The sequence below is a fragment of the Perca fluviatilis genome, chromosome 5 (genome assembly GCF_010015445.1).
Source record: "Perca fluviatilis chromosome 5, GENO_Pfluv_1.0, whole genome shotgun sequence".
Classification (NCBI taxonomy): domain Eukaryota; kingdom Metazoa; phylum Chordata; class Actinopteri; order Perciformes; family Percidae; genus Perca; species Perca fluviatilis.
The window spans coordinates 10,239,888-10,265,466 of NC_053116.1; the positions used below are offsets into that span (position 1 = coordinate 10,239,888).

The following is a 25,579-nucleotide window of genomic DNA, read 5'->3' on the forward strand; positions in this document are numbered from 1 at the left end:
CCATTGCTACATTTTTCTTTCATCTTGTTTACTCCGTGTTCACAGGGTAGAATAATGTGCAGTTTAAATGGCCCCAGTGTCCACTTACATAACATAGCTCTCCGTTTCTTTGTGTTTGCCCCTGCACTCTCTATAGAAAGAGTCGCTCTTTGCTCGCACGAAACGAGCAGAGCAGGTAGAGTAATGCCAGTCAGCGGTCGCCATGTTGTGAATGTAGTTTTTGTTTGAAGTATGGTGCTTTTTGGCATGTTTGAATTAACTGCTGATGTGGCATTGTGCGATGTACTGAATGCCATGCATATCCATACATGATGGGCATAAGTCATGTTTTATGGTTTTAATTCAGGGCTGGAACTAACAATTATTTCCATAGTCGGTTACTCTGTCGATTATTTTCTCGATCAATCGATTAGTTGTTTGGTCTATGAAATGTCAGAAAATGTTAAAATGTGTGTAGAAGAAACTTTAGAAATATTCACATTTAAGAAGCTGGAATCACATTTTTTTTAAACTTTTTTTCATAAAGAAAGGACTTGATTATCAAATATAGTTGCTGATTAATTTATTAGTTGATAACTAATGAATTAATCAATTCATCTTTGCAGCTCTTTTTAAATCATTTTTGTGTTTATTAAATTGTTTTATTAGAAGCATTGTGTTTTACAGCAGTGTTTGCAGCAGAAGGTGGCCACTAAGTGTCTCTTAGATCTGACCAATCACATCGCAGTTCATAACGCACACAGAAATTGCTTTCTGCTCCACATCACATGAGCCATGTAAACAGATTGATCATTAATGGTCCATTAAAGAACTTCATACCGTTTTAACTTTGCTCGACTAACACTGCCATAACACTCCCAAATACCATCGGCTCGGTGATAAGGAAAGTGATCAAAGAGCTCGCTTTATTCACATCAATAGAGTGACTCGTACTCGCCAGAGGAGCAGCTAAGGAAGGATGCTTCCATTTGGAACCTAATGGCCTCTGAACGCAAAGACAGCCACAGATCCACAAGAGCTAGCCAGGTATTTAGTATGAACTGCACCATAGATAGTTATGATAAAGGCAGCGCTCACACGTTTACTAATATAATAATAAGTGATGCTAACACGCTGAGTTTGTGGACATTTTTTAAATAGAAATCCCCTCAGTTCATAGATGTAGCAGCATGGAGAATCACCCTGGTTTGATGATGGGTCACCGAGCAGCAGCATGTTGTCAGACTCTACGTAGGGCTGGGCAATATATCCATATTATATCGAGATCGTGATATGAGACTAGATATTGTCTTAGATTTTGGATATCGTAATATCTTGATAAGTGTTGTCTTTTCCTGGTTTTAAAGGCCACATTACAGTAAAATTATGTCATTTTCTGAACTTACCAGAGACTCTTCTAGCTGTTTTATTATTTGCCTTTACCCACTTCGCCATTATATTCACATTACTGATGATTATTTATCAAAAATCTCAGTGTGAAGATATGTTGTGAAAGCACCAACTGTCAACCCTACAATATCGTCGCAAAATCGGCATCCATGTATTTGGACGAGGACAATATCGTGATATCTGATTTTCTCCATATCGCCCAGCCCTAACTCTACGTGTGCGTTTGCATGTGTGTGAAACACAATGAAGTCTGAGTTGGTACGCAAAGTCTCAGGAAAGTTTCTGCAGTGCAAGAAGTTGGTGATTTGTGTGTTTTATCTGTGTGATCCGACTGCTTGGAGTGAGAACTTATTCAGCGGAGCCCAAACGTTGTTGTGCAGCACATCCAAAGCATCGTAGACTAAAAAGCATGACCTAGCATGTTCACCTTCTCATCGTGGAAGAACTAAATTCTAAACCCCCGTCTCCGTCTCATTTTGATTACGTATCTTCTGTATCTCCGGTTCTCTTACATTCCGACTCCTCAGGGTGATGTCAGACAGCTGGATGATGAGGTCTGGGCACTCTTCTCTAACTTCTCCAATGGACGAGCTGGTTCCCCTCCATTTTTTCCCCCCTCCTCTAAATCCGCTTCCTATTCTTCTTCTTCCTCTTCTTCCTCTCGGGTCCCAACTTCCCCCTCCTCCTCTTCCTATCGATGGTCTTTGCGTAACCTGAGCCCCCCTTCTCCTCCGTCTGGTATCGCCTCTTCGGTTAGTCCATCAAGACGCCAGCCCTACTCCCCAGGCCACTCTCCCCGTCTGCAGGTACACTCTGTCAGAGATCGCAAGAGGTTGACAAGCCCGTTTGTTTGTCGGTCATAATGGTGACTTCTGGTTTCTCTCTTTGGTGTTCCGGCCTTGCTGCGGATCCACAGAGCAAGAACGCGGTGAGCAAGACTTCTGCTCGCGCTTCTGGGGACAGCAGCAAGGTAGACAGTGGCATGACCGACTGGCTGATTTCACGTCTCGCCTCTGTTGCCCATAGTCATGGGAAACTGTAATGTAGACTCTGATAGTAAAGCTTTAAAAGTTAATAAACAACCAGCTGTCCTCAGTTCGTCCAGGGCAGTTAATGTTTAGCTCAGAAACTCGTAACAGCACCTCACACAGTGGTTCTCAAACTGGGGCAGTGTTTCCCACACATAGACTAATTTGTGGCGGTGCGCCGCACACATATTGCGTTTCGTTATTATTATTATTTTTTTTTTACGCCATTTAAAACACGCAGCGTATTCGTTCAGCTGCATTTCCTTTCCCTGCTCTCCCGCCGTCTCTCTGTCACCACGCGTCTCTCTCTCTCTCTCTCTCTCTCTCACACACACACACACACACACACACACACACACACACACACACACACACACACACAGCCCTCCCCTCCGTGCACACAGCGTCTGTCTCCATGAAAACAAGAGAATACGGCTGGCGAAATTCACAAGTTCACGAAAGGTTGGTAGCTTGTGAACACCTTTACACAATCACTCTGAATACAATGTTGTCAGTGTTGGGTAAACGTAAAGCAGACGATGAAGCTACAGCAAACGCCACAGCTACCAAAACAAAGGCAAGACTATATGTACACAGTTCCCTCTAAGGAGCCGACTGCCAATCTCCCAGTCACAATCACATTGTGTCTCATTGACTATCCCTTCCAGAAAAACTGCAACAACTTATTGTTGCACACCTCCCTCTCTCTCTAGCTCTCTCTCTATCTATCTATCTATCTCTCTCTCTCTCTATCTCTCTCTCCCATTCTTTCACAAAGAAACTGCTGATCTCAAGTCAATTCAAAGGGGCTACATTGGCATGGGAAACAGAAGTATCCAAATAGAAGTTACATGCAACTGTGGAAAAAAAAATAAATAAGTAAAGATCTACTACAATAAAGTGTAAATAGAGCTGTGTAACATTGCTAGATATACATTGTCCTATGAGGGAGATTTGTTTTCACAGTCTGTTCCATGCACATGGCAGTATACATGGACAAATCCATCAACAGATAACATAAAGACGGGTATATAGACACCATAGTAACCACATTTACAACGACGACACCGGATCTATACAAAAAATACAGCGAGATAGCCAAAACGAGTCCTTCTACACCTCAGTGTCCTGTATCTGCGTCCAGATAGCAGCAATGTAAATTGGGGGGGGGGGCTTGAAAATATTTTTTTATATACAAAAGGGGGGCCCTGCAGGAAGAGTTTGGGAACCACTGACCTAATCGATGATCTACTGAAGTAATGCAGAATATATGTAGTTCAGAGTTACCAAAGAATGGATAATTCAATTCCAGTGCTCGACTGGGTGGTATTTTCCATTGTTAAGCAAATAACTCCCACTCGGTGCTGTCGATGTAATTGTCCACTTGAGAGTAACATTGGTTTTACAACGCTCTTTCATTATACTGTTGTCTGCTTTAAAACAGCCTCTCACTGAAGCACACGCTAAGTTGTCATTTTCCCATTACTAACAGTGGAAGTTGTTGTTTTAGTTGTCAGACAAGGCACAGTGCGAAGGCTTACACTGTTAGCACTCGTGCTAAAGAACATGTACATTGAAGAGTTTAGCTGTGTGTCGCACATTTGTCCCGAGATTCCTGTCAGGTTTTTCTCTTTTCGTCATGCTTGCCTGCCTGTACCGCTTCTCTGCCTGCTTATTATTTAGTGTGGCCTCCTCTCTCTCTCCATCTGTGGCTTATTCTCTTATGCCTCTCCTCCCTCCTCTGCCTCTCAGTATGCTCTGGTCTACAAAGGTTTCAGCTTGCACCAGGATGATCTGCTCTACTGGCAGCTCCCAGCGCAGTTCACAGGGGATAAGGTAACTGTGAGAGCTTTTGGGGTGACGTCCCCTCCCGTCCTCTGGTCAACTCTTCGAGTTCACAGAAAACACAGCACCCTCAGTATGCTCCAACCTTCAGCCCTCATCCTCATCCTCCCAGTGCCTCACATGTCAACACTCCCTATGCCCCTTAACTTTGACCTAGGGCTGCTCAATTATCGAAAAAAAATGTCTTGATTATTTTTGGTCAATTTTGAAATCACGATTATTAAACATGATTACTCATTGTCTTTTAGAAAAATATTGCAATTATTCACCTTAAAAAACAGTGCAACAGTTAAACAAATCAACAGTGTAAACACCTTGAACTGAGAAATTTCCTCAATTCTTTTGCCCTTTGAATTTTTACATTCCGACAAAACAAGAGTTTACTTGCACAACATAATGTGCAAAATAATCGTTTTTTTTCTGATTTTGTGATCATTAGGAGCCAAAATCATAATCGCGATTAAACATTTGATTAATTGCTCAGCCCTACTTTGACCCAGCCCTCCCTCCAAAGTGCCCTCTTGACTTTCTGGTCTGCATTCCTCCTCTGTAGTGAGACACACACTCCATCTGTAACATACAATTAGAAATAGAAACTACAAATATTCCGTTCTACTCTAGAGTTATTATAGTTTGGCATTTTATCATTATTCTTTTATTTATTTTTTTATTCAGTTTAGTTTCAGGTAGTTTTCATTAGGTTTTATTAGAACATGGGGAGTATTTGTCAGGGGCAAGATTTAAGAAGTTCACAATAGAAATTACAATACAAACACTTTGTGAGGGCAATTAACACATCATTTAGACATCTCTGTTGTCACAGGCTGAGCAGTACTCCCCATGACGAGTAAACTAAATCCTGTTAACATGGTAACTTTAACAACAAACAAAAAAAAAACGCCGCATTCACATCCTTCTAGTACATCAATTTTAAAGGAACTGCACACAGTGTATTGCTCTAAGAAGCCATCTGGCATACATTTTTGCTAAATGTTACGTTTGGGTTTCATCAAGGGAATTGCAGCACTGTTTGACCTGGCAAAAGATCTAAAGCCTCTTCCTTGCTAACCATGTCTTAGGTGGGTTCTTACGGCGGTAAGCTCAAATACTCCGTCTCCTACGTGGCCGGTCCAAGAGGAACCATACTTGAGGATGGTGATGTCCAGATTATTGTGAGTACATGCCCTTTATGCTGATTCACTGTTGCCTCCCATGGCTACGTTTGTAGCATTCACTGACCTGTCAGTGGTGTTCCTGTAGGGGAACGACATCACTTTGGTAGCTCGTCAGCCCTGGCAGAGGAGGCAGCAGGGCAGCAGAGAGACTCAGCGCTTTGAGATCGTCTTCAAAGAGGTGAGAGGCTCATGACAGCGCTGTTACTGTTACATGTTGAACGGAAAGTGTGTCAGCAAGCATCTGGCTCGTGGAAGGGATCAAGCCATCTGGCTTCTTCCTAGAGAAGGGCATGCAAAAAGAAATGCATAAATGATCACATTATAAATGATTATTTATCAATGATAAAGTCATGTTTTTTACTGATCGCCTAAAGGGTAATGGGGTTTTCTTTCTTTTCCCGTGCTTCTCCCAAGCACAGGATACTTTGTGGTGTGCACAATAAACTTTTCTGGTGAAAGTATCTCGTGCTCATGAGAAACCAATGTAAGGATAGCAAAATATTGCTCACATGTGGCTTAAGTTAATATTTTACATTCACAGCATGAAATCAGTTAACAGTTACCTTATCTTTAAGTTTGTTGCTGACACTATCGGGTACATTTCGTTGCGTTTTCAGGAAGATGAATAATTTCTTTTCACGCAAAAGAATATCGTGCTCCCTATGTCCCTTTAGGGGTTTCGTAGTTTTTTATAAAATACACTTAATTAAACGATAAATATACAGTTTTTGCACGAGTAGAGCCAAGGCTTTCATTTTGTTTCACAGGAAAACTGGCAACGTCCTGATGGCATGCCCGCCACCCGAGAGCACCTGTTGATGGTTTTGGCTGATCTGGATGACATCCTGATTCGAGCATCCTACTCCACTGAGATGCGCTCCTCCAGTATCTTTGATATCAACATGGAAGTCGCGGTGCCCAACTACAGCGGCCTGGCTCAGGCCCTCGAGGTGGAGCAGTGCCGCTGCCCACCTGCATACCAGGGACTCTCTTGCCAGGTAAATGATTCCATCTTTCTGAATTGTTGACTTCACTGGAAGCAATACAGGCTAATTGTGCGTGATTAAAATGCTAACATCGACATATGCTGTGTCTCAAATCGCGCACTTCTGTATTTACACTTGCTATATTGAGAACATAGTGCGTTCACATTGATGAAGTATGGCTAAATGCAGTGCACTGCGAGTAACCGGATGCTGCACTCAAACCGGTTCAAATCCGACCCTTGGCCCTGTGCTGCATGTTGCTCCCCCCCCCCCTCCTTTCCTCTCTTCGAGCTGTCCTGTCATTTAAAGGCCATAAAAGCTAAAAAAAAATTCAAAAAATAAAATAAAAAAAGAGTGTGGAACACTGGACACTACTCGCCTTCAACGGTCGGCATCTTTGCTACGGAGCGGAAGCTATGGGACCACCGTCGTATTTTCAAACTTGTGAAAATGACGGAAGAGCATGTGATTGAAACCACGAACACCGGATAAGTAATAAGTAACACCATTCTGTTGTCAGATAGTGAGAAAAAGAGCCGGTATATATTTTGTCGGGCGACAATATGTGGCTGGAATACTCCGCCTGGCTGCAGTTTACCATTAAAAAGAAGATGAAAAAGAGTCATTTCCGATAAGTGTATAACGGCCGTGCGCAATTTGAGACCACACTACCCGGTTGAAATTTACACACTACACAAGTGAGTACATATTGTAAAGAGTGTTCTACATGTAAGAGTACTCACGGAAGTATCCGTATTGAGACAAACCTCTAATGTCTCTTTAAGGACTGCGCCCCTGGATATACTCGCACTGGAGGAGGTTTATACCTGGGCCACTGTGAGCTCTGTGAATGCAATGGCCACTCTGACTTCTGCCACCCGGAGACTGGCATCTGCACGGTACGTAGCACTAGATTAGCGTATGGCGGATGATGTTGTTGTTGTAGCTAGATCAGGGGTCTTCAATGTTTTTTTTAAGCCAAGGACCCCTTAACTAAAAGAGAGACAGAGCTACTACATATATTGTATAAAATGTAGTTTTAAGTTGCATATATTAAACTGGGCCTTCAATAACATGTAGGGCGGCCTAAAACCTTTACACATACCTTTTTTGCATGGAATACTAAGTTATTAAAATAGCCTAACAATTTATTGGCATGATTTTATAAATGTTAAATGTATGTATGTATGTTAAAACATACATGTGGCACAGTGAATCCTTAGGATGAACTGTATCTGTGGATAGCATCAGAGACTACCTTACCTATTGGCCAGTAAGCCTATCATCAGTGGGGATTTCTATTTGCTAATAATATGTTAGAATCACGTTAAGACTTTTTAATTTTTTGAAAAAACTTTAAAAACTTAAGTCTAATTTGGAGGCCCCCCTGCATTGACTCTGAAGAACCCCTAAGGGTCCCGGACCCCCTGTTGAACATCCCTGGGCTAGGTTATAGCACCCCAATGAGAAGGGCACATTTCAAAACAGATCCATTTCTCCTTCCAGAGCTGCCTGCACAACACTCAGGGCGAGCTCTGTGAGCAGTGTGCTCCTGGCTTCTTTGGTGACCCCACTGCTGGCACTCCGGAGGACTGCCAGCCCTGCGCCTGCCCTCACACTGACCCAGACAACCAGTGAGTACTCAGTACTGGCATGTACTGTATACCAAGACTTCACATTCCACCTCCATTATTAGCTCCAGACAACTCTGTGTGCGGCTTGCTCTTGTTTATACAGCAAATTATACTGTCTTGTAAATTCTGGAGATTAATGTCTATTATACAACAAGTAGATCCAACCAGGCAATCGGATTGGTCCACTAGACTCTTAGAACGTGCTCAAATCCGCATGACGGCACACCCAGAGCCATTAGAGCACACCAGGCTCGTCACTTCAAATATTACTCCGCCATTTCCATGTCAGCTTTACAGAGTTGAATCAAAAACAGTTTTTGAAACATTAGTATTCATAAAATCAGGATCCACAGTGAAACACACAGAAACTCTCCGACATATTTATATAAAGTGATTCATCGGGTTAAATGACTCAATTCTTGTAAAAAAAAAAAAAAGTTGTAAAAATGTTTTTAAAAACAGCCCACTGCATGCGAATTTCAATGTACAGGAGCTACATCTGTCGATAGGAAATGTTTTGTTAGTTACAACAAGATTGAACTAGCAAAGTAGCTTTGTGTTTATACAGTATGTGCGGTATTTATTCTGTTTGGGAAATCCCACGATAGCTACAAAGCTAACGTTAGCTCAAGTTGGCTGGCTACCTAAACAGGGAGCGACTAGAAATAATCTCTGTTGCTTTTTTTCTATATTTTGATTGCAAATTGCCCCAAAAGATTACACTAGAGGGTGTGATTTAACGTCATATTATTGGCTCGTGTAATATTGCTTAATTATTAAGCTGTTCCTGCCAACTGACATGAAATATTACATACATTTCTACTGACCTCATCAGATTTTGTATCCTCACTTACTTTTATCAGGATTTTGTTGACCAGTCCTAGTAAAAAGCTACAGTATGTTGGAGAAACCTTTCAGTAAAATGAGACGTTTCAGGCAGTTTCTTCCAGTGCCAATCCACTAGTTGTTTTTTTTTTATATCAAGTGTCATATTTTGGTTCCTTTACCTTACTCTGCCTGCGTCACAATATTCATAGCTGTGTCTAGAGAATGTGACATTAAATTACTTGTTAGGTTCAGATGACATTGAACCTTGTTTCTGCTCAACAATCTATCTTCTTGTCTGTGTGTGTAACAGGTTCTCGCCCACCTGTGAGAGCCTTGGAAATGGAAACTACCAGTGTACTGCCTGTCAGCCTGGGTACACTGGCCAGTACTGTGAACGGTAAGATGACCAACACACAATAGTTACTATGTGAAAAATATTTCAAGCAGTTCATTTTGATAAATTGCACGCACTTTTACAATAGGACTAACTGCGATTTTCCATGATGAGAAGTTCAAAAGCTGGATCGAACATTGCCATTGACTTCACTCAAGTGTTGTTTCTGTGTCTGTTTTTACCATCATCAGTTGTGCCTCTGGATACGTCGGCAACCCACAAGAGAGACAGAAGTGTCGCCCACATGATGGTAAGGCTACATTTCGCTTTAGTAGAAATATGACGGCACAGTGCTTATGATCATGAAAATATGAAAAAGAAAACAAAATCAAGATTGTGCCTTTGTTTCCAAAATCAAGTAAAATGCTTGTGCTTGAAATATTTACTATAGCACGCTAAAAACAAAATAGACAAAAGCAAGGACTGTTCTAGGATGGTGAAGGCACGACCCGGCCTATTTTGCTTCTGATTGGCTTTGTTGCCTTCGTTTGTTGGATTGGTTAGGTTTTAGGGCATGAGGAATGGAATTTATTATGGGATTAGGGTTAGGGTAAGAATACCAGGATAAGCCAATCAGAGGCAGAGCAGGGCGGGACATGCCTCCGCCATCCTAGGAAACGCAAGTTCGCCTCCATGAAGTCACTGCAGTCGGCCAAGAGATAGTCCAGCACGTAACCCTCGTCGAACCACAACTTGTCATTTTTACACTTGAGCATATAGTTGGATTTTGTCACCAGGCCAGGCCAGCTGTTTCGCCCAGTTTCAAGTCTTCATGCTAAGCTAGGTAAACCGTCAGCTAGCTGTAGCTTCATATTTAACAGACAGATATGAGAGTGATATCGATTTCAGGACTGTAAAGGTTAACAAGTTTGGCTAAAAACTTCAAAGTCGCAATTGGATGGTGTCGATCCAGTTTTACTTAGCGAGACAGAAATAAGATGTATAGTTACTGCCTGAGCTCATTTATTTAAAAAAAACTTAAAAAAAAACACTGATGCTGCTTGTTTTGATGTTTTCAGAGAGTATTCCTGATGACTTTGTTATGACCTTTGCAGTTGCAGCCTCGCTGGTGGTGAAAGTTTATCCAGAGAGGGTCCTGTCCTCCCCGGGTAGCCCCGTCACTCTCCGGTGCCAGGTGTCCGGCTCTCCTCCACACTATTTCTACTGGTCTAGAGAGGATGGACGGCCCGTCTCCAGCAGTGCTGATAGACGCAGACAAGGTACGACACACACTTCAAAACAAATTTAAATCTCTATATATATGGTATGAAACATAGTGGCTTGTGTCTTTTAATTCATGTGATTGGCTGCAGCTTTTGTAACTATTTACTTGGAGTTTTGATTTGCTAAAGGTCTCTTAGTGGGTTTTTTCCTCACCCTGATGGTGGAACATGATTATCTGATCACCATCAGATGTGTGACTAGGGTGTGGCCTATACAACATCCGTGCATGTGTCTGACTTTGATTGTTAAAGTTGAAGAAGGCCCTGAGGGCCGACGGATCATCAGAGAAATGCATATGGAGTGTGCAATACTTTTTTCCTACTTTCACAGCACACGCTTCAAACACATGGCCACAGCTAGTGCGGGATAGATGGACGCAATAATATCCTGTAGATCCAAGAATCTAATTATAACTTAACAATGCACTCTTTCTTTTGGCTTTGAATCTAAACAAAATGCATATAATAAATAAACATATAGGGCAATGTTATGTGCGAATACGACGCCTGATGCTCATCTGTGTGTGCAGGAGCAGAGCTGTACTTCTCCAGTGTCCAGCCGGGCGATGCCGGCGTCTACATCTGCACCTGCAGAGACCAGCGCAGCACCAACCGGAGCCGTGCGGAAATTGTTGTCACAAGTGTGTATGGTCTCACTGCCATATTAGCAATTCTTTCCTTTCATGCTGCTCATTGCGGCACACTACATAGATACCGTCCGTGGTTTAACACATGGGTTTGCTTATGCACGCATTATTGAACACCTCATTCTTCAATACAGTTGACTCTGGTGTGGTTCATTCTTGGTATTTGGAGTTTTGAAGGTGTTGGGATAAGCATACTGTAACCAAGCTTGCAAAAAATACAAAAAATATGTATTGTTAATTTAAAGTTATTTGTCATACCACTGGTTATTGAAATGACTGTATCTGATGTTGCACAGACTGGGTTTGATACATTTTGGCAGGATTGCTGCAGTTTATCAGCTTTAAATGTACATTCCACATCTACCTTCATGGATGAGGAAAAGGCAGCAAAAATAACAGAAAGAACAAAGATGTGTTGCTGCTGTTATGCCAATATAAAAACAGCCAGTTGTTACAATTTTAGATTTTTTTGCAGGCTGCCCTGTAAGTCTGGATCGGTTTGCTTTCATTTTTGTAATTTGCGATACGCTACCTGTATTTATGAGCAATCATTATGAACTAATTGTGTCTCTGCATTTGACCAGGTGCCCCATCCAAAGCCATTGAGGTGACAGTCGAGGAGCCCAAAGCCCAGACTGTCAGGGTGGGGTCTACTGTCAGCTTCATCTGTACTGCAAAGAGCAAGGTAAGCTTAACCAGAAGTATATATTTTAAAGGAGCAAGTTCAACGTGTTGGGAAATACCCTTATTCACTTTCTTGCCGAGAGATGAGAAGATTAATACTACTTTGAAGCTAGAACCAGTAGCTGGTTAGCTTAGCTTAGCTTAGCATAAAGACTGGAAACAGGGGGAAACTGCTAGCTTGGCTCTGTCTCAAAGGCAAAAATCTCCGTCTATCAGCTCCTCTAATTAAAACTCCCTGTTGGTTGCCTGGCTACACTAGCTTCATAATTAGCATACAGACATGAGAGAGGTACTGTATTGATCTTCTCAGCAAGAAAGCGAATGAAAAAAATAAAATGCCAAAGTGTTATTTTAACATAAGATGTTTTAACTTTGTGCTGTCTTACTATATTTTTCATTATTTTAAAACTATGGTGCGGTCCAACGAAGTGTATGTAGAATTGAAAGAACAGGTTGGTAGTGTCGGTGCATGTTGCTACGATGCTGTAAGCACATACAGCAGAACATTTAGCCTATATTAAATAGTTGGTCTGCAGCCGAACAACGAGCATTTTTCTCCCATGTTTGAGGTTGCATGCATCTTGTGATTTGCGTGCGTTTTATGTGCTCCCCCTCTCTCCACAGTCACCAGCCTACACCCTGGTGTGGACACGGACGGGCAACGGGAAGCTGCCCAACCGGGCCATGGACTTTAACGGCATCCTGACAATTCAGAACGTCCAGCCCGAGGACGCAGGCGTCTACGTTTGCACGGGCTCCAACATGTTTGCCATGGACGAGGGCAATGCCATCCTCTACGTGCCAGGTTCGTGATCCTCGGCACCGCATTCCATTACCCATCACCCCCTGCTACCCTACCAGCTCTGGCTCCCGTAGTTTCCCTTCCCTCCTAAACTTTAGTCTCCCTCCAGCTTGCGATGGTGCATGCTTCTCTGTTTCACCGAATCTGTCATCATGCATTATAAACACTCAGCTCTGGGTTAACAGCATAATAAGCTTGCGTTTCTAACTCCCAACGCTTTTGCCTTCTTCTCTCAGATATCAACATAAAAGCTGTCTTTTTTTTTATCATACTGCCAATCTTCTTCTTACTTGCCTTTTTTAACTCGCTGTCTTGTCTGTCTGATCCGTGGATTTTTCCTAGACTTTATATGAAGAAATACAGCTTGTGGGTTTGGTTAAAAACTAAAATTGTAGAGTACAAATTTTCCAGATAACATATGGGGTCAAGTATGCAGTTTTAGGTTTAACTAATGGGCGCTCCAAGTCATGACACATCCACTACACTTAGGCCAAATGAGCACTCTTTTCGGGTCGGTGATTCGTAGGTACTGGAATGCTTTCCGCCAACACTCTACTGAGGCTACTGCAGATTTTTCTTTCCTCTTCAAATTTTTTTCACATGGGTTGAATTAATCGGTGGTGGTTTAGTTGCTTTGATCCCTGGTAGAGTTGCTGGTTTCTGCTGTTAGAGGTTTCACTAGCAGGGTGCTGGATTCTGGTGTCTTGTGAACTTTGGGCTCCTGGGGCCACTTCCTGCCTGAGCTGTAGTGTATAATGATGATGAGGAGGAATGTGGTTGCCACCATTGGTGCTTAGTGACTCTGCGACTGACATTCAAAGAGGACTTCAGTGTATCCGGAAGAGAGTTGAAGTAGGAAGAACCCCCCCTGATTTCTTTGTGTTGTCCACTCCATACAGTATTCCTGCCTGAAATGTCTGCTGTATGAACAAAACAGTGCTATTAGCCATGCAGTTGGTTGAATTCACTCTCTAAACGTGCTGTTATACTGCTGTAATTTCACTCTGTCATTCCTTTAGTGTCGGCAAAAGTCTGTCCTGTTTGTACCAATTGTTACTTGTCTGATTTAGTTGGTAAAATATTTAAGATCTGACTGAAATGCAAAAGAAAAGGGAAAAATCATGTTTTTTTTTAATCCTAAATTTGTCAATAATCATTTTCAATTGTATATTATGGTCTTTTTATTTACATCCTGTCAATGTTGGCACATTTTCTTTTTTGACTGAAATATGTTATCTTGAAATGTTTCCATAAAATCAGATATATATCAGATGAATTGAATTAAATGAATTTTTCTTTTTGGAATTTATTTTCAAGAGAATTGGCCATGTGAATGCCATTACCTTGTATGATGTGTGTGTGTGTGTGTGTGTGTGTGTGTGTGTGTGTGTGTGTGTGTGTGTGTGTGTGTGTGTGTGTGTGTGTGTGTTTACAGTTAAGCAATTTGTGTTTTTATACGAAAATATTTTTATATATCTGAGAATATCTTACACTTCAATTACATGTCACATTTAAAATACTTTTTTTTTGTTCATCTTCATTGCTTTACAATAACTGCATTAGCTTTATTTGTTCATTCATGACTCAAAGGCTATATGATTACAAATATATCCAAAGGTGCTTCTGTAAAGATTTTTACTAATTTTTCTTAAACATTTCCTTTTAAAGATGTAATGCTCACATTGTAATGTATTTATCTTAACTGTGAAAAGAAAATTGTAAAAAAAAAGACAAAATTGATTAAAATAATTGATCCAAGTGATTTGCTAATTCATGGATGGAGCCCATTTACATATATTACCTTGATTAATTTAGGATAACCACAAGCTGTATGTTGGCTTTTTTTTAATAGCTGAAATGAAACTAGGGTCTCGATGTTTTAAAACTGCTTCCTGCTACTAACCTGCATGCCTCATTTGTGGCAACTCTGCATAACTCCATCTCTCCTTTCCGTTCTCATAGTCATTATCTCTGATTGGACGTGTGTACAGTATGTGTTTGTGTATCTTGGTTTTGAATTTACAGCATAAGCAGCATTGTGAAGCGTTTTTGTTTTTGGTTGGTGTAGATTGTGAGATAAGCATGAACTTTTACATTCAAATGGACATTCTAACCAACATACTTCAATTCACGGTGTTCTTCATTTTCTCAATAAATATACCAGGTAAGGGTGAAAATTGAACGCACATAGCTTTGAACGAAATGGCACCGACCATCATGGTAAAAACGTCAGGTAGGAAAATGAACCATCAGCTCAAATGGTAAAAAAAAAAAAAAAAAAAAAATGTAGTTCTTGATGTCAAGTCGGTGCCAGTTTAAATCAAGTTCATGATGTTTTTTTTTAGCATGTTTGCATTGATGTTTTGTGGAATCAATTGGACAAAACCACAGCGGCCTACATTTGGAGATGGATAAGTGTCTCCAGGGGGAGATGGGAGGTAAACTGCTGCTACCTTGAAACCTGATCTGTCAGTTTACCTGTCCCCTTCCTCCCACAACTCCAGAGGCCTCACAGACTCAGATGTTTTACACAGCCTATGAAATGTTTGAAGGACACGGAAAGAGTAAGTCCGCATGGGCATGGTTTCCTCTCTGCCGGGCTCCCTGGACGGACCCGCCTCTCCCCTCTCTGTGTCATGCATGCACTCTTCTTCCTCAGCATGGATATGCTGGTGGCCTTGTAGCGCCCATGTACAATCAACCAAGCAGCATCTGCAGAAACTCTCTACGAACATGACGGCCCAGAGCGTTTGCTGTCTTACGCTCTTTGTAAACAAGAGTCTTTAGTTCAACTTGGATCTAAAGATGGCTATTTGTTTCCGGTATATCTGAGTTATTGAGTTGTTGTCGAAGCTTGGATTGTACATGAGCATTACTGGCTCCTACATGGCTCTTTGGGTTCATTGGGTTCCATCACTGCAGGAAAAAGTGCATGTTCATTCTAAGGGCAACTCCTTCATGAATGTTGAGTCAGGTTTCCATCATTGAAAAAGAGATTACAGTCAGTGATGTACAGTGGCTATAGGCCGTACTGTAAAAAATAGAAAATATTTTTTTCCAATTGCACTTTAGAACTGGTATCGTAGATGAAAAACCTGTTATAACTCAAGAGAAATGATAATTAATAGGATAATGTCAGAAAATGTCCCTCTAAACATAATACATATAATAAAGCCTATTATATGAATTTGTTTAATTATAATCTTTTTTTTTTAAATATGATGAAATAAAATCCCTTTAAATTAATTGGATTACATTACTAAGCAAATTGCTGTATAATCAGGTTTAATGAAAGGGGACATTTATTGCATCTTAAATTATTTACATTATCAGGAGCTAGATGCTTACTTACAATGTCTCCACATTCAGAGACAAGAGTAGCCCTTCTTCTTTCTCTTTGTACTGTTCTCTTTCCTTTTCCTCCTCAGGAAACCTACCATACTGAAAAGTAGCTGTCATCTGGGCTTCAAACATCATACTGTGCTTAATACATCCCATCACAACCTCATTACATCATAGCTGAATGTGGGTAGCAGACTAGTTCCAGTACGTCAAACAGATGGAAGTGGACTTAAAATAATAGTTAATGTGATATTAGATGGGAGGCAAACTGTATCGTGTATGTCATTAAGAAGTTACAGATTACATACATCAAAAGTATACTTTCCAGATTTAGAGATATCTGTCTTTACTGCCTTCCCAGAGGATGAATCCAGTGACTTTGGTGATCCCCTGACTTTTCATTTATAGCCACCCAAAGTTTCAAAGTTTTTACTTAAATTGTGAAATATCTCAACCTCTTCAAGCTGGATTGGCACTACGTTTTGTAGAGACATTCATGGTCCCCAGAAGATCAATCCTTATTACTTTGATGATCCCCTGACTTTTTCTCTAGCGCCACATTTGTTTCTTGACAACTACTGGATGGTGATATCTATCCACCCCACCCAATGCAATACAATGCAGGTGGATGGAATTTAATTTAAATTGCGCTGCTGAAAATGTATACCCACAATCAAATCGGTTATCATTCTTAAATGTCACTTGTGTGTTCAGTGTAGACTTTAGGCCCACATGTGTCCCACAATGGACGACAAAACTTCCCTCGGCCCTGGAGTATTGGTGTCACTAAGGTCAGAGAGTCAGAGCTCGGCCCAGGCTCGCACAGTCCCAGAGGTTTTCAGCGTGCTTAGATAGCCTCATACTCCTCCCTCCCTACTGAAAGAGGCCTTTCTTTTGCTCTGTCACCCTGGGATCATACGGGATTGAATACGAAGTCTAGCAGCCAGCCAAACTGGCGCAGGCAGCAGTATGTCCTGAGGCCATGCCAACGCCTGCCTGCCACTTCTCATCTGTTTGGTCTGCTCTGAAGATCGAGACTGCCAAGGGTGAGGGCACGGGCAGAGGCCTCTCTCAGTCTCATCAATTCGTTATAATCAAAAGCATTCCCACAGCTTAATGTAATGCCCAAGCAGTGGTTGTAGACTCGTGACAAGGTTTTATATTCCACTTCACCACCACGCCAATAGAGCAGCCTGCATTCTCACGCTTTATTTCTCCACATGCCACTGGGAACTTTAAATCTCGAGTTTGAGCTGTGTTTGACTGGCGTGTCTCCTTCCGTAGCTGCAGAGGGTGCCGTGCCTGTGGCCACCGTCACTCCCTCAGTGCTGAATGTCCAGCAGGGCCAGCGGGCAGAGTTCCGCTGCACAGTGACCGGGAACCCAACCGCTGCTATTGAATGGAAAGGTATGGCCAGTTAGTTCTCCACTTTTGCAGTGTTTGGTGCAGGCCTTTATTGAGTTATGTTCAAATGTTGATGTTTCCACAAATTCACCTCAGTATAGGTGTCACAGCTCTTAACCAAGCAGCTCTCAGTGACTGTGTGATTGTTGCAGGGGGTCCAGGGAACAGAATGAGTCCCAGAGCGGTGGTACGAGGTGGCGTTCTGACCTTCACAGCAGTGGACCCAGCTGATGAGGGAGAGTACACCTGCAAGGCCCTGAACACTCATGGGGAGCACATAGCGCGGGTTTCCCTTTATGTCCAAAGTATGCTTTGTGTTTGTTTGTGTGTGTGTGTGTGTAGATTATGGGAACATGTACATTGTGGGGACTCGCCTCCCTTTTGGGGACAAAACGTCCCCATAATGTAACTATTTAGATGTTATGATTGAGATTTGTTTACGGTTAATATAAAGATCATTTTTGGGGTTAGGCATGTAGCGGTTAATGTTAGATAGGTTGGGTAAAGGCTCCAGGGAGTTCTCGTAAGTCAATACAATGTCCCCTTAAGTTATGGAAACTTGCAAGTTGAAAACACAGCAGTTAGAATGTTTCTTAAAAGAGAAATCATCCCAGTATAATGAGATTGTTCCTTCTATGTTCAGTGTGTTTTCAATGGATCAAGAATTTATTGAAAAACAACAGAAGCATCTCAAGTAACTATTTTTGAAAGTAGGTTAAATGCTTTCTTTAGCTTACCATTATCAGGCAACTTTTGAAAAAAGAAATAACATAATCTTTCTCTCAGAAATGAAAAGTTTAGTTTACAGTGGCTAATGTTAGCAAAATCTGAAGAGATTTATTGACTTCATGGTTCTTACTACTTGTTCTACTGTAACACTACGTTTTAGCATGTCACAGGTACATTTTTCAATGGTTTTATTACATAAGAAAAGTTAATGTTTCACACAAAAGTAAATCGGTTAACAACTGAATTTGGGACTGTCAAGCACAAGAAGTTTGGGTGGTCGTGGTGAGTATATTTTGTCTTTTTAAACGATCATTATTTATTTTTTTGGTCAGAGTCCAACCCAAGTGGCCTAGGCACCCAGCCCCAAGTCCAAGTCAGTCCCCAAAAAATTGAAGCCCACGAAGGCGACAACTTGAGGTTGTACTGCCGAGCGACAGGAGTGCCCACCCCTAAGCTCACCTGGCTGAAAAACGGAGGACAAATCCCTCCACAGGTGAGACGCCTCCTGCGGCCTCAGTGCCTTGACGATGACTTTAACATGGATCGATTACTCTATTTACATTCTGCTGTGCTGTGTCTCTATCTTGCACTTCAAGGTGTGTCCGGTGCCGATGGAATTTCATCATACTGTGTCAGTTTTTAATGACTTGTTGCACATTTTAACCATTGACCTTTATTTTTCCCTCTGTTTGTCTCTTTTTTTTTTGATCCCACCCTGTTCTGACGTTTGCTCAGGCCATTCCCTCTCACGGTTTCCATCAGTTTAAAAGCAACAGTCTCGATGTGTTACAGAGACGTATTGAGGAGCTGCAGGTCTGTCCATCTGTCCGCTGTCTTGTCTGTCCTGTCTCGTAGTTCACAACCATTGTCCTCTACTGACCTCGTCTTCACATTGTCCACTAAGTGCATGATCAAACTTGTCCTTGATTCACACTTTGTTATCCCCGTTAATTCACCACAGCTGCTCACTAAGTCCATTTAGAGCTGAAGCCAAATACATAAAAGAAAAACAATCAGCCAGCTGGGTCTGGCTGATTTCTTAGTGTATTTGCATGCAGTACATGTTTTAATGTTGCGTTTTATTAATGCAAGTGCTCCATAGTCGTTTTGTTTTGTACTGTCCACATCATACCACCCCTGACTTGTTTGGGCTCTCATCACTCAGTTGACCCTCATCATTCCATTGCGTGTATTAACAGGACTAAGTATACAGGAGGTACTGTAGGTATTTCAGACATATTTTGCTCCGTGCCAGGCGCAGCCCTCTGCCCCCCTACCCAAGGGGGTATTGTGTTAGTCTGGTTTTCTGCGCAGCCCTCCGCGGCTCAACGAGGGCTTCGGGGCCTGTTTAGTTCTGCCTCAGAGAGCCACTGCGTTGTGTCAGCCTTTCCCAGGGGGAGCCGGGCTCTGCCGTGCGACCACGCAGAAATTCTGTATGCTCTAGCAAACGGCTTGCTTTGAAAACTCCTCAATGGGTTCAGACACACATTGAGCCCGGGCCCGCCTTAGCCACTGCTCGGTTTAGCCTCCCTCACGGTTGAATGGGCCGGAGCTAAGCAGCTTTGTCCATGGATGCCCCAACACCCCCCGGATACAGTAATCCCTCCCCAGACCCTCCCCTCCTGATTCCCCTCCCCTCTGAGGTGTTTCCAAACTTTATGAAAGCTCGTTTTCAGCCTTGCTGGGCCTCTGACTGCCATGTGGTGTAGTGTACAAACATGTCAAGTTGTTGATTGCCCGTGAGCCAGACAGTCATGGGTGTTCTTAAAAATGTTGAAACGAATGCAGGTTTTTGGTTTTTACTCAATATTTGATGGTAAATACTTTGATTTCGGGGGCACTGGCTAGTGATTATTCTCAGGACTGCTTTGTAATGCTTATTAAGTAACCTCTGTCTCAAATCAATGTGTCACAAGCTGTCAGTTCTAACTTCTTCTAATTTGTTCCATACTCTGAATCAATCAAAATCAATCATCAATCATTAATCTTGTTTTAGAATAAAGATAATTTTGCCATCACGAATCATGGTATATTAACAAATTATAACCCCATCAATCATTGTAGAAACGTTGGCACTACTTTGTGCACAGTTTCATGTACAGTGTCATAGAAATCATGAATCCAAATCCATTCACAGAGAGACTGAACTGTAGCAATAACAGCTCTTGTCTTGTCTTAAAGATCTACGCTGTAGTGTAGTGCTTTTTTGTCGCTATTAGTAATGTCATAATGTCAGCATTGTCATATTTGTGTTGTTTCAAGCGACATGACAGGTAAGTGATGTGCTTTGTCTTCAGTATATGCGTTATGTGAGTTTTTATGGTGTAAATATTAGTAAAATCACATCTTTGAAATGTAATGCACAGTGCTGTATATCATGGCAGCCACAAGGCGGTGTAAATGAGATGGGTGTCTAATCTCGTCTCTTATTGGTGTGTCCTCTCCAGGCCCGCATGGACCGCACCGACATCGGTACTCTGCTCATCCCCAACATCCAGATGTCCGACTCGGGCACCTACATGTGTGTTGGTAGCAACAGCATTGGCTCAAATAGTGCTCCCATTAAAGTCTCTGTGCTCAAAGGTGAGTTGTCTTGGTAGTCAAACAGAATCAAACCCATAACCCTCCCCGTCCACCCTATTCTACCAATATCTCCACCCCACCCCCCTCCCAGCATATGAGAAACACAGTAGGGCAAACAGTGGTTTCATTGTAATCATGTCAGTCAGCGTAATAAAAAAAAAAATAATAATAATTCAAAAGCACATTAAATGTTAAAAACGGAAAGGAATAGACCAATCAGGTGGAGAAATACAGGACCAAGAGGGGGAATTACATTTTCTTTATCACAGGTCCCTAACCCAACTGTACAACAACATATTGGCTTGATTTCTCATTACTTTGAATTGGGATATGTGCCACCTTACTATCTACACATTTGCCAAAGTATAGTTAGGTATGGGTGTATGTGTGTACACACATATATATATATATATATATATAGTAATGTATGTATTTCAATTTCTTGGTTATTTTCTACTGTTAATTTTCTTTTGCCCAGTTTATCAGATTTGTTTGTCATTTTATATCATTGTCCATTTTGTGTATCTTGTCTCGGTTTTCTTATAGCCTTATGTTGAAGGCTATTTTGATGTTTTGTCTTTTCTTCTTGTAAAAAAATAAACAATAAAACTACTGATTACATAAAAAAGGAAAGGAATACAAAACAAGTATCAAAAGCCCTTGCATCAACCGTGAATAACTTTGTAATAATACATCCAAAAACCAGTCTGTACTGTTTGTGTTTGTGCAGCGGACCATAGCTCCTCAGTGGTCAGCATCCAGCCATCTATAGCTGATGTCCAGGAGGGCCAGAGTCTGGAGCTCAACTGCTTCGCCCCTGGAAATCCTCCTCCCCAAGTCACCTGGACGAAAGCCGGTGGACGACTCTCCTCCAACCACCAGGTAATCACATAACGATGCAAAAATGGAAAGTGCATCATTGTGCCCACATTTGATTAGATATGTCTTACATGCTGGTAAAGGTAATGGATGTCTACGTCTCTGAATGTGATGCAGCAGAAACATACTTTCCAAACCCATCTATGATGTGGTTATTTGGGTCAGAATCACTGCACAGCACTGACATTACAGTTATTATGAACAAGTAAACACATCAATCTAGATTCTGTAGCCCAATGTGTAGTTTGAGTTCTTCTGTACATGTACAGTAAACTGATTTAGGCAAACTAACTCTTAGTTAAAATGATTGATAGATAGATAGATAGATAGATAGATACAGATAGACAGACACATACATACATACATGTACATACATACATACATACATACATACAAAGACAGACAGAGAGACAGACACTTTATTAATCCCAGCAGAAATAGTTTCTGTTGCAGCAGCTTAGAACACTTAAGACAAGATAAAAAAAGCAAAGAAAGATACATATTTCTATTATTTGCCGGTAGTAGTGGCATTAGAAGTGGGAGTAGTATTAATTCCTCAGAAGTAAAATGATGAGTTTTCTTGTAAGCTGAAAAAGAGGCGACTCCATTCCTTGTCTGCTGTGTGCAGGTTCTGGGCAGTCAGCTGCGTATCCAGTCAGCCACTGCAGAGGATTCAGGGGAGTATATCTGTCGGGTGCAGGGCAACCCTGGGAACCCAGGATCTCATGTCCACCAGGCCTCTGTCTCTGTGTCTGTCACTTCATCTTCTTCACGTAAGTTCGTCAACGCTACAGGCCTCATACAGGTGGTATGTTGACTGTCTGGAAGACAGAAAAAAACAAAGAGCCCACTTTTGCTCTTTTTTCAAATGACCCCCCTGTACTACACTGTCCTTGATATCCAAAAATGTGATTAGACATGACAGCATAGGCGCGGGGGGTGTCACAACCCCCCCAATAATCAAAACTGGCCGGGGTTATAAAGTCAAAGAGTTTAAATATTGTGGCAAGCAAATATTTGTTGTCAAGATGTGCATAATTCCTCAAAAAAAAAAAACATCCCGAAACACGTGTAATGTTTTGCATCTGCAGAAAGTTTTGAACAATACATAAACATGAATTACTGAATTAATACTATTTACATAAATAAATACATTTGCATGCAAAAACGTGCACAAGTTGTTGCAGAAAAATTCACCGGAATGCAGGAAATTAAGCGTTTGATGCTTAACATGAATTACTGAATTAATACTATTTACATAAATAATACATTTGCATGCAAAAACGGGCACAAATTGTTGCAGAAAAAGTCACCGGAATGCAGGAAATTAAGCGTTTGATACTCAAAATTTCCTGGGGGACGACCCAGACACAGATATAGATATAGATATAATACAGATATAATTTGCCCCCCCTAATGTTGAAAGAAACATATGTGCTAGACAGGTGGAGATCTCAACCCTTGATGATGGCAGCATCAGTCAGAGGCTGGGAGAAACACATTCAGGGCAGGGCATTACATGGCAGGGTGTTTTTCTCACACTAACACTGCCTTACTTCATGAATGGACCTTCCAGTTGTACTTTCCAGTGTAGCCCAGTGACCTCAGATTGAATGATTTTCCCCACTACTGTCCCATGATCTCATCCTCATCCACTCCTTCCTGGACTTCAGCGATGTTTGAGGCCTTTCACTGCTGCCAAGGAAGCACTTAGTCACATTGAATAGCAATTTGTTACTTCGGGTTTCTGTGAATAATAAGTCAGCTGAATGAAGTGAGATCATCACAGTCACATCACAGCAATGGAGTTTAAAACGCTGGTTTCTGTCTGTCAAGTCTTTTTTAACTGTGTGCAGATTACCCGCTTGCAAGGGATTTGATTCCCGAAGTTATGAACTGGATTTCACTTTTTTTCCTCCTTTTTATTTTGGCAGATTTAGTTCAGTTTGACATTTCTTCATCTAGATGATACATGTATCTTTAGTTTTTTTTTAAAATCAAGATGTATTGTAGCTTAGCCTTTAGGGGGAACCTCCCAAAAAAAAAAAAACAAAGAGAGAGAGAAAAAATACACATATTACTGTAACCAAATATACATTACAGAATATAACATGTATCTGTAACCTTCCAACTCATAGTAACCTTTTTTTTTTTTTTTTTTTAACCAAGTAATTTACACTTTTCATTACATGAAAAATACAAATAATGCCCACTGCTGTAACAGTTCTTAGCTTGATACATTTAAACTCTATCTGCAGGTCTTCAGAGTCCAATCATCGCCATTGAGCCCCACAGCGCTGCTGTGCGTGTGGGGGAGTCGGCCAGCTTCAGGTGTAGGGTGTACAGTGGACAGCAGCCTGTCAGACTGGAGTGGAAACTGGCCAACAACCAGCCGCTACCAGGTAATAACCGCACGCACACACACACGCACACACACACTGAGGAATAAACCTGCTCAATGAGCTTAATGAGTTCTAATTTTATGATGTCATTATTCGCAAGCAATTACAGCTGCAACCCACCCATGAATTGTTACCCACTGTTACTCCTCTGGTCATTTAATGACTCATTTAGAACTCAAATCCCTTTTCTCTAGACTTGCATTGACATTTTGCATCAGTTAAATATTAGGCAAGGCAAGGCAGCTTTATTTATACGGCACATTTCAGCAACAAGGCTGCTTTACATAAAACGTTAAAGAGCGGATAAAGACAGATAAAAACATATGAACAGCTAAAATAGAATAAGACAGATAGGAACTACAAGAATACAAGTTACAATGCAGTGTAATAAATAAACAAATATTTAAAGAAAGGCAGCATCAAAAAGAAAAGTCTTCAGCCTTGATTTAAAGGAACTGAGATTTGCTGCGGACCTGCAGTTTTCTGGGAGGTTGTTCCAGATATGTGGTAAAAACTGAACACTGCTTGTTTAGTTGTGAATCTGGGGACAGAAAGCAGAGCTGTCCCAGACCACCTGAGAGGTCTGGGTGGTTCATAATGTTGCAGCAGATCAGAAATGTATTTTGGCCCTGAACCATTCAGTGCTTTATAAACCAACAGAAGTATTTTGAAGTCAATTCTTTGAGGGACAGGAAGCCAGGGTAAATACCTCAGAACTGGAGTGAATGAAGTGATCCACTTTCTTGGTCTTAGTAGTCTACATTTGATGACATGAAGGCTCTTAAAGGCTTTTCTTCACCAAACATATCAGTGCTTTCTGCTGTGTGTTGTATTCAGTCATTTTTTTTCCATGTCAGATTTGCCCCCTCACACTTTGGCTTACTTCAGCTTAGTTTTTCTAACACTTTATAGCCCTAACTTTGAATATCTTCAAGGGGGTGTCTTAGACCTGAGATTGAGAACTACTCAACAGGTTAAAGGGCTACTTCAGCGATTTAGTTTTGCTCTTCCATTAAATTGGGGCCACTGAAAAGACAAAAACAGTGGATCATACACTTCCCAAAATGCATCTGAATGGCATCTTTTATTAGACTGCTCCTGCCTCCTAAATGCCCACTTTTTTCAAACCTCACCTTCCAGTTTGTAATGAATGACATTCTGGCCGAGACAAACGTTATGACAGGGTCATCATATCGTAAGGGTTATCGTCCCTCCAGAGCCACAGACAAAATTATACAACTATTTATGCTTTGTAGTGCCTACCATGATGGATAAACTATAAAAAGTATAATGTATAAAATCAGTAGACTGCCCCTTTGAATTGCAGCATCTGCAGCAGGTCTAATATTTAATTTGCTCCTCTGTTCTGCAGATAATGTTAAAGTTAGTGATGATGGTTCTGTTGTCACCATTACCGATGCACGCCCTATGAATCATGGCGCCTACCGTTGTGTGGCGAGCAACCCGTTCGGTATCACCCACACCATCGTGTCTTTGATTGTCAAAGGTAAGGCACATTTCAGTCATCACACACTCATAAAACTCTAAGTGAAGGGTTCCCTCTAGTGGCTGATCCCATACAGAGTTATACCAGTATTTTGGATC

The 25,579-nt window shown here is 41.4% G+C and overlaps 1 protein-coding gene across 13 annotated transcripts in view; it reads left to right on the forward strand.

Moving 5' to 3' along the window:
* The window catches only part of hspg2 (heparan sulfate proteoglycan 2), a 125,139-nt gene that overhangs the window by 76,886 nt on the left and 22,674 nt on the right, over positions 1–25,579 (forward strand). For 8 of the 13 annotated variants that reach the window (XM_039799814.1, XM_039799820.1, XM_039799821.1 and 5 more), the window contains 25 exons: positions 137–175; positions 1,917–2,195; positions 2,306–2,359; positions 4,170–4,253; positions 5,342–5,434; positions 5,523–5,615; positions 6,205–6,435; positions 7,209–7,322; positions 7,930–8,057; positions 9,196–9,282; positions 9,471–9,529; positions 10,335–10,499; positions 11,033–11,143; positions 11,734–11,834; positions 12,458–12,638; positions 15,140–15,199; positions 17,262–17,384; positions 17,534–17,686; positions 18,443–18,603; positions 18,846–18,923; positions 20,558–20,693; positions 21,424–21,575; positions 22,201–22,345; positions 23,831–23,974; positions 25,347–25,481. In XM_039799814.1, the coding sequence (XP_039655748.1) occupies positions 137–175; positions 1,917–2,195; positions 2,306–2,359; positions 4,170–4,253; positions 5,342–5,434; positions 5,523–5,615; positions 6,205–6,435; positions 7,209–7,322; positions 7,930–8,057; positions 9,196–9,282; positions 9,471–9,529; positions 10,335–10,499; positions 11,033–11,143; positions 11,734–11,834; positions 12,458–12,638; positions 15,140–15,199; positions 17,262–17,384; positions 17,534–17,686; positions 18,443–18,603; positions 18,846–18,923; positions 20,558–20,693; positions 21,424–21,575; positions 22,201–22,345; positions 23,831–23,974; positions 25,347–25,481 (3,106 nt within the window). The remainder of the gene's footprint in view (positions 1–136; positions 176–1,916; positions 2,196–2,305; positions 2,360–4,169; positions 4,254–5,341; positions 5,435–5,522; positions 5,616–6,204; positions 6,436–7,208; positions 7,323–7,929; positions 8,058–9,195; positions 9,283–9,470; positions 9,530–10,334; positions 10,500–11,032; positions 11,144–11,733; positions 11,835–12,457; positions 12,639–15,139; positions 15,200–17,261; positions 17,385–17,533; positions 17,687–18,442; positions 18,604–18,845; positions 18,924–20,557; positions 20,694–21,423; positions 21,576–22,200; positions 22,346–23,830; positions 23,975–25,346; positions 25,482–25,579) is intronic. The other 5 variants (XM_039799824.1, XM_039799823.1, XM_039799819.1 and 2 more) reach the window with 5 other exon arrangements.